At 53.7% G+C, this 15,232-nt stretch overlaps 1 protein-coding gene across 3 annotated transcripts in view; it reads right to left on the bottom strand.

Moving 5' to 3' along the window:
• Nucleotides 1-15,232, bottom strand: part of ITGA11 (integrin subunit alpha 11) — a 183,843-nt gene that overhangs the window by 19,153 nt on the left and 149,458 nt on the right. For all 3 annotated transcript variants that reach the window (XM_075896852.1, XM_075896851.1, XM_075896853.1), the window contains exons 20-24: nt 12,624-12,831; nt 8,877-8,975; nt 6,189-6,265; nt 3,871-3,960; nt 216-306 (exon numbers count right to left, since the gene is read on the bottom strand). In XM_075896852.1, the coding sequence (XP_075752967.1) occupies nt 216-306; nt 3,871-3,960; nt 6,189-6,265; nt 8,877-8,975; nt 12,624-12,831 (565 nt within the window). The remainder of the gene's footprint in view (nt 1-215; nt 307-3,870; nt 3,961-6,188; nt 6,266-8,876; nt 8,976-12,623; nt 12,832-15,232) is intronic.

Genomic DNA, 15,232 nt, shown 5'->3' with positions numbered 1-15,232 from the left:
CTTCTAGCTGGAGAGGCCAGCTGTGTACACAGAGGCGGAGGTAGGCTGAGCAGGCTGAGGTGGCACAAAGCTCAGCCAGGGCTTTCCTGATCCTGTGATGGGGTGCACGCCCGGCCAGCCCCCCTCACGCCCTGACTAACTGGAGAGCCTCTGATTAATCCCTGGGCAGACAAAAGGGACGTATTTTCACCCGTCACCGGAAGATGCCGCCTTACCTTAAACGTGCAATTAAAGGGAGGGCCGATGCTGTCGTACCTCTCCGGGGAGCTGCTTGGCTTGATTTCGTAATAGTCCAGGCTTGAACTCCTGTCGGGGAATGGGAGCCTGTCACGTCTCAGCAATCCAAAACAACCAATCAGAAACAAGAGAACCCTGGCACCCGCCCCGCACTGCAGTAATGTCGGGTTGAATGGTGGGAAATGCTCAGGGGCTGGCAGGGGACAGCTGCCGGGTCAGAAGAAGGCACCTCGACAGGGGTGTGGGGGCGGGCTCCCTTGGCCCCTCGGTGTGCTGGTCCTTACTTTCACCCACAACATTGGCACGGACGCTTTTCCGGAAAAAGTGCTTTTCCGGAAAAGCATCCTGCCAATGTAGATGCGCTTTTTCCGGAAAAAGGAAAACTGTTCCGTTTTAAGCATTTCCGGAAAATCATGCCAGTGTAGACGTAGCCTACAAGAAAAGCGTAGGAGCCGAAAAGAGAGCACAGGGCCAGCAAATGGAGGAGTTTTATGTGATATCTGTAATCGGATTTACTGATCGAGGATTGGCTTAGTCACTCTCCCGCGGTGTCATAAAAGATGAGACCGGTCGGCCGACGGCTCAGTTCATACATGCAGCTGTGCCTTGCGTAACGCGCTGGTACGCAGGGTCCCCAAATCACTGACAATGGAGCTGAAAAGTTGCCTCCGTTTTTCAGCGTGACCGCACTGTAATGTTTGCATTCTCTGTGCCCGGGGGGTGGTTCTGGCAGTTGTGCTCTGGTTGAAGTGAAGAGAAACAGTCCCATAAATCAGAAGCGCTAAAGTGACTCTGTTTGCTGGGCCCCACAGGCTGGCGTAGAAGGAATCACAGAAAGATTCCAAAATCTGGTAAGTATCAGAGGGGTAGCCGTGTTAGTCTGAATCTGCAAAAGCGAAGAAGAGTCCTGTGGCACCTTATAAGGTGCCACAGGACTCTTCTTCGCTTTTGCAAAATCTGGTAGAAATTACAGCCCGGATGGGGGGCAGCCATGGGATACGCATATAGACGCTGCATTTCTATAACTATAAATAAATTGTCCTCTGAACTTTCACTCGCTTTTCTCCTTGAACTGTGAATTTACTCACGGGAGAAACATTCTGTTTACCATGATGCAGGCCCAGACAAAGTGTTTATGGGGCTCAAGGCGGCACGCTGACAGCAGGGCCTGGCCGATCCTGGCTTTCTCTGCCTCGGGCTCCCTAGCAATTGGTTCCCCCAGAGGCCTGGAAGCACCTCAGCTGCAAAGTGCAGGCGAACCGCGGATACCCCGAGCTCTCTGTCACTTATTCCGCCCCATCTCAGGGCTCCCCTGCAAGTTGAACCCCGGCCAGGTAAGCTGGCCCACTAGGCTTTGGCTACAACAGTCACACGGAGCACTTAGGCAGCAAAGACAGTGGGGCCTAGCAGGCATAGCACTGGCCTGGCCCTCACAGACCTTAGCTCTATTTGTGGCTTTCCCACCGGCTGGCTGGGCCCCCTCGGGCAAGTCGCCTCATGCCCCCGTGCCTCAGTTTCCCCCTTTGTCAAACGGAGATAAGGAGACAGAACTCCTTAGCTGTTGTTGGCACTGGCTGGTGAAAAGGGATGTCCCTGTGCAGGACGCTAGCCTAGCCACCAGCTAATTGTTCCTCCAGGCAGGCTAAGTAAATGTTGCCATCTTCATTTTCCAGGGGGGGAAGCGGACACCCAGAGGGGGCAGAGGCTCGCCCAAGGCCAAGCAGCTAATCTGGTGGCAAGGATTAAAATCCCGACATTCTTGACTCCCCGCCCACTCTCCTCCAGGCCTCTCAGGCCTCAGCAGGGTCCCTGCCGGCGCTCCAGTAGGACTTTTCCAACACCAAGCCCGCCATTGTCTGCACTCTGCAGCCCTGCCAGGACCTGAGATGGCAGGACGAATGTCCTAAGGGTCTTCCTGTTGTTCCCCATCCTGGCCAGTTGCCAGGCCTATGAATCATCATGTCCATACCGTATTCCTGCTAATTTGTCCATACATGTGTGGAATGAATTTTGTTCTGTGCACCAAGACATGTGCAGATGTGCACCACCAGTAGAAACACATGCTGCCGGCTTTGAGTGGCTGTGGCACTCTTCCAATCAATTGGGCAGCATTTGAATATCTCCTGGGTGGCTCCCCAAGGGCTCAGCTGACATATAACGCAGGATCTCTCCCCCCTCTGTGCTGTGGGCTCTGCTTCTTCACACCATGTCTCCTTGGGGGACTCCCAACAGACCTGGCAAACGGTACGACCCACTAGCCACAACCTGGCTCCTAACAGGGAAGCTTTTCAGCGGGCTACTGAGAGTTCAAGTTCCACACTGGAAGGTTCGTTGCCGACTCTTCCAACGACTTGCACCAGGATCGCCCAGCAGCGCCACGTTGTAGGGGGAGGTTTGTTGTTTGTAAGGGCTCTCTGGTCCAGTCCAATCCAGCTGGAACATTTCATCGGTGCGACAATCCGCCCTCTCTCTCTGTGCCCGGAAATGGGACACCGGTGGCTCGTGTGCCACGGGGACAGTGCAGTCTCTGTGGTTGCATGTGCCACGGGCAGCGGCTGCAGGGACGGCTGCAGGCCGGGGCTGGTGGGAGAGGGCGGCCGTGGACAGGGGAGCAGGCATCCAAAGCCGCTGTCGTTCTGGTTTGACTCCCGGCAGCCTCCGTTTTCTCAGCATCGGTAGCCATCGGCCGTTCCTGCCTCCTAGCCTGCCGCGGGAGCTTGTTCTGCTGTGCCGCGGGATTGCTCCCGCACCGCAGAGCCGCCGGCGAGACAGCTCAGCCGGGGTTACCCAGGAGTCATTCCTCGCAACTAACTTCTTTTTCCTTGCCGGGGCAGCCATGAACCTTGCTGCTCTAACACAGGGCAAACGTGCCTCTCCAGGCGCAGAGTGGAGGCTGCATCCGCGGATCCTTCACCCCTCTGTGGCATGCTCCCCTCTTTTCCTCGGCCTCGGGGAAGTGGCCAGTGGAAGATGAGAGATTGTGCTGGGGGCAGGGCAGCGTGGGAAGCCCCTCCCCCCCACAGCGCAGAGAGGCCCATGGAGCAGCCAGCTGCTTAAAGCAGCTGGCGGCTGCTCCCGGCCTAAAGGTCCCGGCAGGATGGGCCACAGGTGGGATAGAGAGACTTGGAGGGCTGGATCTGGCCCACGGGCCGGACCTGTCCCACCCCAGTCTGAGGGGGGACCACCTGGTATTTCCCTAAAAAGCCCCTTAATTAAAAGCCTGTCTCTTGTTTCTCATGTGGTTTCCCTTGATTTCCATCCAACAAAGGAGGCCACCGTCCATAAACTGGCCACCCCCTGTCAGATTCTCTCCCCTCAAGCCTGCTAGCCAGCCTGCCCAGGATTCCCTCTCCCTGCTGCTCAGCTCCCCACACTCAGCCCCCTGCGGCATGTTGTGGGGCAGAGGCACTGGGCCCGTGTGGAGAGCAGGGCAGAGCCAAGAAAACTCCACAGGGACACGAGTGTAAGGAGCCGAGCTCCTGGCCTGTCAGGCAACTCCAGGCAAGCCACGAGCTGAGTGACCTCCCCTCAGGCAGGGACGCATGGGGCCCTGGGAGCAATGGGTCACCTGGCAGAGCAAGGGGCCAGTTTGGTGCCGCGATTCCTTACCCGCCGGCCACAAGGCCCACGCACCTGGTGAAAAGGAGGTCCGCTTCGTATTTCAGGTGAAAATTCAGGAGAGCGGAGTTGTCCTCTTTGGTACTTTCGTGTTCTTCACTGTCACTGGAAGCCAAGCAAAACATAACAGCAGTTAGGACTCACCGCACTGCGAGGGAAACGGCCCACCCCGCCGTGAGGGACTATGGATTCTCCAGGAGGCCTGGGACATCGGCCCTTATGGGCCAACGTGGCCTTTTCAGGGCCTGCCCCTTTCAAGTATGAACTGTCAGAGTTAAAAACCAGAGGGAGAAGCTCTGGTGTTGTGCAGTGAATTTCTAGGAAGGCAGGGGAAGGGCTGTAACCACATCCTGCAGTTCCTTGGGTCTGTTTTGGAGGCAGACAGGAGCCCTTTCACCTCAGAGCTAAGGCTGCAGGGACCGGAACCGATAAAAAGGGATTTGATCGTTGGTACGGCATGATTCACAAACTCTGCAAAGAATGAACCCTCCCCCTAAATTCTAGTGCAGTGATACTCCGACCTCAGAGTGTCAGGAGTCAAATTAGTAAACGACATTTCCCCGAAGACCCCAGTGGTGGGAATTCACTGTTTCATGTTTTATATACCTACTGTGTATTTGAGAGAGTCTGTCTGTCCAAGAACTAAATGGTGAGAGCGAGGACCACCACATACGGGAGGCAGCATCCTCTGATCCTAACTTAAAGCCAGGGCAGGGTTTGGCTGGGCCAGGACAATGGGATGGGCCTGGAATGGGATTGTTTCTCATCCAATGGAAAGGGAGGACGTGGTTCTCGGATCCTGCCAACGGAACGTATCAGAACCAGAGTCCTACTGCAACTCAGCTCTAAGCCCTGACGTTTTGCAGTGTGGGAACACAAGGCCTGGGGCAACCCCCCAGGCACGGGGGCTGGGACGCCCCCCATCCAAAGGCACCTCCCCCACCTCTTCTCTACCCCCACCCCACCCCAGCTGCCTGTGCTCTGCCTCGTCACACCCCTTCCTGCCCTTACTCCGCCCCATTGCCCCCTGCGACACCAGGCGAGGGATTACCGGAGACCTGGTGCGGGGTGGCAGCAGGGGTCACCGCCCTCCCTCACACTTACTGCGGTGGCAGCAGCTGGAATGGCCCGGCAGCCCTATCCGCTCTGCCCTGCCACCTTCTCCCGGCCCACTGCACTCCGCTTCTCCGCGGCAGCAGGAAGTGGAGCACCCCCAAGGTCCTGTCTGTGGGAAGGGTGAGGTGGCTGCTGCAGGGCCCCCCAAAACGCGGGGCCCTGGGCAGCCACCCCGAACCATCCTAGGGCTGGGATGGCTCTGTGGACACAGCTCAAGCTGCAGGCCCCCGGCACAAGATGTGGGCAGTGCAGAATGGACGTGTCCACGTGGCTGAGAGACCCAGATCCAACCACTCGTAAACCCAGAGCAGTGTAGACGCTGATGGGTTTGGAAACACTGAGGCCAGGAGCCAGGCTCCCTCAGGCCCAAGTTTACAATGCAGTGTGGACATACCCTTGGAGGCCAATTGTGGATGAGTCAGGATTTGCCCTCTTGTGGAAGATGCCTCGCAAGTGTGTGCAGAAGCCATAGAAAAATGTTACCGGCGAACAAGCAGGCAAACAGATTTCCCTCCGTAACTTTTCCCAAGTCGAGGCCATAAGGCCGTGCATTTGGGTAGCCAAAAGTCTCCTCACACCACACAGCTGCCGTGCAATGACGGATGGGGGGTGGGATGGGAGACAAACAAGCCACAAAACCCTACTCAGGTTTTACTTGCTTGTCAAAAATATTTACTCGTGCCGGGCAACAGGGTGAGCCGAACTTTGCAAGCATGAGGCATTTTTACTGGGAGCGTTTGTGTTTGGGAAAACGGAAAACCATTGGCAAGCGCCACCTTCTATTCCTCCACATGCCCTAGAAGGTTGCTGGCAGCTGACGCACATCAGATAAACAGAGGGAGAGTGCGCCATGACTGACAAATACAATACTGCATATTTTCTAACAGCCAAAGGTAATTTAATTTCCATATGCTAGGCCCTGGGTGCCTCCGGAGCAGAGGTTGCCAGCTTTGCTGAACGATGCTAATAGACATTGAAGATCGAAATGCGGGCTCTTGCCAACCATGAATACAGCTGTGGAGTATCTGCACCCTGCAAACACACTCTAATTAAAGGTCCCAGCTGCCGTTGCATGGAGGAGCAGGGGGGGAAGGGGAGAGGTGAAAACTATCCACAGTGAGGCTGCAACAGGCGTTCTACAATGGGATCTGTGCAGACAAGACAATAAAGGCAGTACATATGTGCACAGGGAAAAGAACAACGATGCAGTCATTAACCTGTTGGCAGTCAGATAGATCTCCATGCTTTGAAGAAAAATAGACTTGCTGAATTCGAAATCCAGGCGAAAAGCCACCTGCAGAGATTAAAAACAGATTGGGAAAAAAGGCATTAAAAACACAAACTTATCCAGCTGTCGCAGACACGGGCTTTTCCTTGGCCACCATCTTTTCCCCTTACCCCTATTGCAACATGGCACAACTTTCCAGCCACTCACACAGTGTGTGGGGGAACGATTGTGGATGACACATAACAAGAGAGGCTGGCAGGCTTCAAGCTGAGTCCTATCTTTCCAGGGAAAGGAGCTCCTGACTTGGTGGTTTGTGTTTTAAAATTGTGATTATTTCGAGGAGAGCACAAAAATCCTTTGTTTCAAAGGCCGGCCAGGCTCGCTGTGTGTCACGATTAACTCACATCTGAGGCACCGTTTCCACCGATGGCGATCAGACGCGCCAAAGAGCTGGTCCAACAACAATAAAATGTCATTAAAGGCAGGTCTGAAAAAAACCCCTGTGGCAATGACCTCAAACTGTCTGGGACTGCACAGCTGATTAGAATATTACAATTCTGCTCCTGCTCCCAGGGCCAAATTTGCCTTTCCAGCTTGTCTTTGTTTTGGCAGGATCTGGACTACCCGATGCCACGCCGATGCATTCTTAGCCCCTGTAGGTCATGTGGACTTGGCCTGCTCTGTCTTATTTTATGGCCACCAGCACACACGAGTGCGTGATTGCACGGCTGAAATTCGCCCTTCCATTATTTTCGCGCTTCAGACAGGCAAAGGTTTCAGACGAATAGATTGTGTTGAGTCTGGAAAGGCTTCTATGACAACCTGCTTCTTTATTTTCCAACGTGTCTGCCTGTCACCCCAGTGGCTTCTCTCACAAGATCCAGGGGATGGAGAGAGCTGCTAACTCTATTCTGGAATAGAGCTGGGAGTTGGCAGTTTAATAAACTACCAATCACTTTTTTTTTTCTGGCTTAGAAGAAGAAAAAAACCCGTGTGAGTAAAAGCTGCCAGAAACACCAGAGATGTGAAATTTGAAGGCAGAGGCAAAATCATGCCCACGATTTTCCTTCAGCTCAAATGCAACACTGAAACCGGGCTTTCGATTTGGCTTGCGAAAACCTCCACATCCAGGGGTGCTCCATTGCCAGAATGGAACGCGGGGAGGAGATCTGGGTTCAATTCCCGAGTCTGCTGCAGACTGGCTAGGTGTCCTTGGGCAAGTGACTTAATCTTGCTGTGCCTCAGTTCCCCATCCAGGGGCGCTGGGACAGAGAGGGACAGGCAGCGGGAGCAGATGGACAGGAGTAAGCAGGGGGCAGGATATTGGGGGGAAGAAATGATGTGAGAATGGGGCATTGGGGGAAGGGTCTGTATGGGGATAGGGTCTTGGGAATGGGCAGCATGAGGGTGAGAGGAAAAGGGGTAGAGCAAAGGGGTCTCCAGAGGGAAGGGGGCTGTATAGGGGCAGGGCCTCAGGAAAATGGACGGTGTGGGGGTAGGGCCTCAGGAGACAGGGCGGTGTGGGGACAGGGTCTCAGGAGAATGGAAGGTGTGGGGGCGGGGCCTTCAGGAGACCGGGTGGTGAGGGGGCGGGGCCACAGGAGACAGGGAGGTGTGGGGACAGGGTCTCAGGAGAATGGGAGGTGTGGGGGCGGGGCCTCAGGAGACCGGGTGGTGAGGGGGCGGGGCCTCAGGAGACCAGGCAGTGTGAGGGCGGGGCCTCAGGAGACGGGTGTTGCAGGGGCAGGGCTTTGGGGGGGATGGGTGGCACGAGGATGTGGGCTCAGGAAGAAAGGCGGCGCCGGCGGGGGGGACGGGACCCAGAGGGAAAGGGGCTGTGCATGGCCTCACACTTTTCGGGACCGTCTGCCACTCCTGGCCTCATCTGTCACACACAAGGTATTTTATGCCTTTCTCCCACCCGGTGCGTCTTGGGCTGTCCCACGGCATGTGCAAGGCGCTCTGATCTCAGTGGACCCTTTCAGCCTGACTGTGGTTTGAAGAACAAGCGAGGTGTGTCTGTGAGCCCACCTATAATTAACCGGCTTTCAACTCAATTCATTCCCGTATCGGAGCAGGGTTTCCTAGATATTAGCCGGTACATCACGAACATGAATTCACAGGGATAAAAAGCACGATACTGAGGAGTTTCTCTGGAATTACTCCCAGTGAAAATGCCTTTAGGCACGACACACACTTCCCCGCTCTACTACGAGGGAGGTTTCTTTCCCTCTGTCGCACTCTCCCTTTTGTTTGTGCGCACATTCGCGTGAAGGGCCCAGGATCTCCAGCATGGTGAGTGAGGGGCAGAGGGTCCGGTTGGAAAGAAGGAAAGAAGAATTTAGCTTGTTCTACCTATGCAGGAACAGGGGACTCATTTTGTAAGGCAGGGACGCTGGTGATAAGTTACTAGCAGAGAGCCCACGTTAAGCCATGCCGAAAGATTAACGTCAGATTCGTGACTGGCTTCAATTCGGCTGCCCGACGATCCGCTAGGATTCAATGCCGCTTTTATGCTGCTGAAACCTCCTTGCTGACCGATCGGCCCCGCTTTCTGACACAGAAAGGACAGCAAATTTGGCCCAGCCTTGTTGGGCCCGATCCTGAGCCCAGCCCTGGTCCACGCCTGGGTGTTTCATTCGGGCTTGACGGGTGAAATAACGGAAACGGCCTTTACCTTCGCTTTGGCGCGGAAGAAGGGGTAGCTGACATTGCACACCTTCTTGTTGGGCCGCTTTTCTTCGTTCACGCACTCAATATTGACATCGGACTCGTCCTGCCAGGGAACACAAGAGGGTCCCGTTACCACAAACGGCAGCGCGAGCCACCGCCCATCTCTCAGGACGGCACAGCCGACGCTCCAAAACGACGGTCGCCGACGGCCCGACGTGCTTCCCCGGCGGTTCTGCTAAAACCATCGCAGGCTGCTCTGAAAGCCGCTGGCCAGCCCTCCTCTGGGGCGTGAGCGGCAGCGATGGAGGAAAACGAGCCTCTGCCAGGTGGATCCAGCCCGTGGAGGTCCTGCCGCGCCCCCGCCCCCAGGCCAGTTAGGCGCCTGCGCTGCTCACAGGGTGGGGGCAGAGCGGAGGAGGCTTCGCACGCTCCCCTGCCCCCAGGCCAGTCAGGGTGTGGAGGTGGGGGAGCTGCGTGGAGCTTCCTTCACCTGCCATGGCCCTGCAAGGAGGCCTCCCCCCACCCGTCGATGGAGCCATGTAGATTAGGCTGAAATGAGGGAAATGAAGCTGCGATTTAAATAATCGCGGCTTCATTTAAATTTAAATGGCTGCCGCACTCTGCCGCCCAACTGATGATCAGCTGTTTGTCGGCAGATGGGGCAGTCTGGACACGCCAATGTCGACAAGGAAGCCTTTGTTGACCGGCGCAGGTATGCCTTATGAAACGAGGTTTACCTGCGCCGGTCAACAAAGGCTTGTCGACAGCGGCGCGTCCAGACTGCCCAGATCTGCCAACAAACAGCTGATCATCAGCTGGTCGGCAGAGTGCGGCAGCCATTTAAATTTAAATGAAGCTGTGATTATTTAAACTGCGGCTTCATTTCCCTCTGTTGATCAGCCTAATCTACATGGCTCCATTGATGGAGCCATGTAGTTTAGACTCACCCTTAGAGTCCTAGCCTTAACAGCCTCCTCTGGCAAGGAGTTCCACAGGTTGACTACACGCTGTGTGAAGAACTTTCTTTTATTAGTTTTAAACCTGCTACCCATTAATTTCATTTGGTGTCCTCTAGTTCTTCTATTATGGGAACTAATAAATAACTTATCTCTATTCACCCTCTCCACACCACTCTTGATTTTAGATTTTACAATAATGATTTTACAATAATGTAAACTTGCTATAGTTAAAGACACCAATGCACCTTCCAAAGATGACCCCTAGCAGCACTCCAAATAATACAGCTTCTCACAGTGATGCTGCGGGAGCAGGAGGAAGGTTGTCATGTCTACCACAAACTCCGTGTGATCGACAGCATTTCACTGTGCCTCCATTTTCATTCCCTGTCTCTGAAGTGGCACTATCGTTTGAGCCTCTCTAGTCTGGCACTCTCTGATCCGGCAACCTCCGTGGTCCGGCAGGATTGTAGTTAGCCGGATGTCACTTATCATAGGTGTGGCCAAGTTTCCCGCGTTCCCATAAAGTTTGTTTGCAGCCACCAGTCCTGGCTCTCAGAGTTCTGAGCTGTTTTTTAGCTCTAATTTACCCCTAAATATCTTCTAAGAGCCCAGTAGCAGTGCACGTGTTGGTGACGCTGCTAGACAATATTGACCTCCTGTGGTTTGGCAAATTCTCTGGTTTGGTGCCAGTCAGATCTGGAGGGTGCCAGACTACAGAGGTTCAATCCGTATTAACACTCTTCCCCACTCTTGGCTATTTGGCCTCTTAGCTCCCTGGGGCAACAATTGGCTTTTACTGTGCATTTGTACAGCTCCGAGTACCATTCCCGAGGTCAGCGGGTGACTATACTAAGTAGCAAGGCTTCAGGGACAATGGCTCTTCAGGTGCCAAATACACACCAGAGGAGTGTGTCTAGGACATCCCAACCAGCCAGTATCTGATGACCGCTGACAAGGGACACAGGGACAGGTCACTGGGCCATGCGACCTGCTCTGGCCAGGAAAATGCCAGGAGAGGTGTCTAAATGCCATGTGGCAATCTCCATCTTGCCTCCAATTCTGCTCCTGATCCCAGAGGCAGCCTTGCGAGGGACAGAGAGCTGGGAAGATTCGTGGACCCATCCTGACATAGGATGTACACCAGAGACTTTTAAGACAGAAGTTTGTAACAACTGCGCTGAGAGCCTGTATCGAGAACTTGGTGATTCGATGCATGTTATTTATTCTCCTTCACAACCTCACTCTCCTGCTTTCCTTTCTTTTAGTAAGAAACCTTTAGATTGTAGATTCTAAAGGATTGGCTCAGCGTGATCCTGTGGGTAAGATCCAAAGTGTAAATTGACCAGGGATTTGTGGCTGGTTCTTTGGGACCGGAAAGACCCTTCGGGGTAGGTGGGATTGGGTTTCTATAACCCCTCACCTGTGTGTAGGCCCAGGGCTGATTGCGGCACAGGGAGAGCTGGGGTGTCTGAGGGGTTTTGCTTGGTGTGACTGGTTTGGGGTTGTAAAGAGCCTTTGTTTTGAGCAGACCTGCACAACTTGGAAAGCGGCGAGGGGCATATTAGTCCTAAGAAAACAGCTGCGGGCCGCAAGTAGGGTTCCCAGATGCTCTCCCAAAAAATACCACACGCGCGGGCTAAAAATGTTGGTTGGGCATACAAAACCCCCCCCCCTCACCACCTGGCTTCAGCACACAACCACAGGGGGTACCACCAGGCTTCCGTTCAGTGCCCAGCCGGAAATTCAGAAAATACCGGGCATTGCACATGTCCAATATTTTCTGAAATTTTTTCCCGGGCAGAGAGCGCAAATACCAGACTGTCCGTTAGAAAACTGGACATCTGGCAACCCTAGCCACAAGGGTATGTTGGGGGGGTGGGGGTGGGTGATACTTTATTAAGAATTTTTCAGTTAAATCAGGCCTGCACCACATACGGCTCCCAATGCCCTTAGCCTCTCCTCTCCCAGCATCACCCTGTGCCCCCTCCCACCGACACCTCCCCTCATTGTCTCCACTTGGCCCCCTGGCATTTGTTTCTCTTGCACCTTGTTCCTTGGTGCCTTCCCCTTTCCTGACCTGCCCCCCTCCCCTCAGCACAAGCCCCTTCCCCTCCCCTACCTGGCTTCTGCCTTCTAGGTTGCGGGGTTGCCGGAGACTTTCTGAATCCGGCAGTTGCTGGCCATGACGTCACAACGCCACGTCACGCCAGCGTCCTGGTGTCTGCCGGCGTCCCTCCCTCTGGCTCGCGCCCTGCCTCCTCATGCAGGAGCTGCACGCAGGCAACCCGGCCGTGAGAATCGCCCCTCCTCGGTGGTGCTCTGCTCCTCTGCCGGGCCGGCAGATCGGATGGGGCCGTGCCACCCGTAGTCATCATGGGCCGCACAGTGAGCCCCTGTGGGCCGCGTGTGGCTTGCAGGCCGTACATTGCTCAGGCTTGGATTTGAGCAATTCGCCATGAATGGACACCCTCAGCCGTGCCCAGATCCGGCCTGGTCTATCACAAGGCCAAAGGACTCTTTGTACGACCATGGAAGGGGCAAGGGAAATGCAACAGAACAGTGATAGTGCGGAGTAAACTGCGTGGACTAAAACACACGACTTTGCCAATCCCGCCTCCTTAGCATCAACAACGCCTCTTTATTGGCCCAATTTCGTTTCCGCTAAAGTCAGCGGCAAAACCTTCACCGGGGCAGGGCCGGTCAGTGACTGATGGTCATTTTTTTGCCTTACTGGCAATGAATTGCTCCCGGCACCAGTGCAAACGTATGGAGCGACCCCTCGGGGCTCTTACCTTCTGAATCAAGCTAGCAAACTGCAGATTCCTGGAGAAGGAAATGTTCAGGACAGCGCTGTAGGCGTTTTCGCCTTTGTTCTCCAGGATCGCTTCCACCGCCACCCTTCTCCGTGTGCTCTCGATGATAAAAATGGGCGTATCAAAAGACAGTGTGTAGGCGGCGCAATCCGACGGCGACTTCCTCAAGACTCTCCTGCAATACTCCCTGCAGGAAAAGCAGAGTATTAAAGCAGCGGCCATCTTGGCGTTGTGCTTAGAGGACTTCATCTGTAAAGCTCTGGAAGACACGTAGGACCTAAGATCGACTAGAATCAGGGGCTTCATACTCTAGAGAGTTTATCTGCGGATAGAGGATGCAGCTGACGTGATTGTTATGCATCGACACGCAGTAAGTTGAGCGCTGAGCGATTCCAATTAGGCAAACGAGGATTTATTTTTACTGCATGTCAGCTGGTTAAATAAAAGTACTGATCAGTTTGTATATAAGCCCGCTGGAAATGAGGAATTTGCCTTCAGCTATTATAGTGAATGCAAGACTCTCTGTGCAACAGTGTTTAATCCATATGGCTACGTCTACACTGGCACCCTTTTCCGGAAATGCTTAAAACGGAAAAGTTTTCCATTATAAGCATTTTCGGAAAAAGCGCGTCTACATTGGCAGGATATTTTTCCGGAAAAGCACTTTTTGCAGAAAAGCGTCCATGCCAATGTAGATGCGTTTTTCCGCAAAAAAGCCCCGATCGCCGTTTTCGTGATCGGGGCTTTTTTGCGGAAAAGACTACTGGGCTGTCTACACTGGCCGCTTTTTGGAACAGTTTTCCGGAAAAGGACTTTTGCCCGAATGGGAGCAGCATAGTTTTTCCGGAGAAACACTGACGATTTTACATTAGATCGTCAGTGCTTTTCCGGAAATTCAAGGGGCCAGTGTAGACAGCTGGCAAGTTATTCCAGAAAAGCGGACAGTTCTTCTCAGCAGAAATGACCCCTAGATTTTTGTCTCTTTGGGGACCTGATCTGACAGCCTTCGAAGTCAATGGGTAGAGCTCCACCAAAAACACGGATCATGGAATCTGGTCTCCCCGGTGAAATCTGGCCTTTGGTGCACTTTTACCCTCTCCTTCAGAGCTGGGCATCTGGAGGACAGCAGCTGCTGGCTAGACCCCCAGCTCTAAAGACAGCACTGCCGCCAGCAACAGCACAGAAGTAACAGCACCAATGCCACCCTCACTTCTAGACTGCTGCTGGCAGGTGCCTGGGCAGCAACTGCCACTCCCCAGCGCGGAAGCAATAAGGGTGGCAATTCTGCAGTTCCGCTCGAATAGCTTTGCATTTATGGCCCCCCTTTTCGGTCAGGCCCTCCAGTGGGAGAACCACGGACTCTTAGGGGCTTTGCAGGTTTATATTTTGTGATTTTTAAGTACATCTTCCTGCTGTGTTCCGATGCTGGGAAGTGCAAGCTTTCAAGCTCTGAAACGGTGACATGCGAGATTCTGAAAATGTCACGACCGTGACATTGACATCAATGGACCATGAATTTGGCAGGGCCCTGCCAACAGGAAAACTCCCCTGATGTCAGCGGAAGTTGGATTGGAAACTTGATGCAGAAGAGCAAACCATAAAAAAAACTGCGCCCGGCCACGATCGTTTGCCGTGGGAGCTGTAGACGGCGTTCAGAAATAGTGGCACACGTACAGTTTCAGATGAAACACGAAGGCCCCTATTCAGCAAACATCAGGCATCTGAACAGCTCCACTGAAGCCAAGGGGAGACTTACATACAGGAGTGGCCCTAGACGAGCTGCTGGCAACTGGCGCCCTAGGCGAAACGCGCAATCGGCACCCCCGCCTCCAAAGCCCTCAATGGCTGTTTATCTTGGCGCCCTACGGGACCGCCTAGTTTGCTTGTATTGACGGGCTGCCACGGCTTACATATGTAGTGTTAGGCAGGTGCTTAAATATCTTGCTAAATCAGGGCCAAAAGACGAATCAATGAGTAAGGACCACAAAATTTGGATTGGGGTTTTGACTGAGGACTGCTTGGATTCAGGGTTTTCATTCATCCTTTCAGGGGAAGGTGGGTTTGAGGTCATTATACTGGTTACCTTGAAGGGAAATTAGGAGGAGCATTTCCAGCAGATCTAGAGAGGTGATCAGTCCCCTTTATTCGGCATCTGGGCTGTGTCTAGACTGCATCCCTTTTCCGTAAAAGGGATGCAAATTAGACACATCGCAATTGCAAATGAAGCGGGGATTTAAATCCCCCCCCCACTTCATTTGCATAAACAAGGCTGCCGCTTTTTTCCGGCACGGAGCTTTGCCGGAAAAAAGTGCCAGTCTAGATGCGGATCTTTCAGAAAATAAACCCTTTTCCGAACGATCCCTTATTCCTCTTAAAATAAGGAATAAGGGATCTTTCGGAAAAGGCTTTATTTTCTGAAAGATCCCGTCTAGGCTGACGCTTTTTGCCAGCAAAGCTCCGAGCCGGAAAAAAGCAGCAGCCATGTTTATGCAAATGAAGTGGGGGGATTTAAATCCCCACTTCATTTGCAATTGCGATGTGTCTAATCTGCATCCCTTTTCCGGAAAAGGATGCAGTCTAGACACAGC

This window comes from Pelodiscus sinensis, chromosome 14, assembly GCF_049634645.1.
Source record: "Pelodiscus sinensis isolate JC-2024 chromosome 14, ASM4963464v1, whole genome shotgun sequence".
In the NCBI taxonomy this organism is placed as follows: Eukaryota; Metazoa; Chordata; order Testudines; family Trionychidae; genus Pelodiscus; species Pelodiscus sinensis.
Note: the sequence above shows the minus strand (reverse complement) of the source record. Positions and strands in the feature narration are given on the sequence as shown.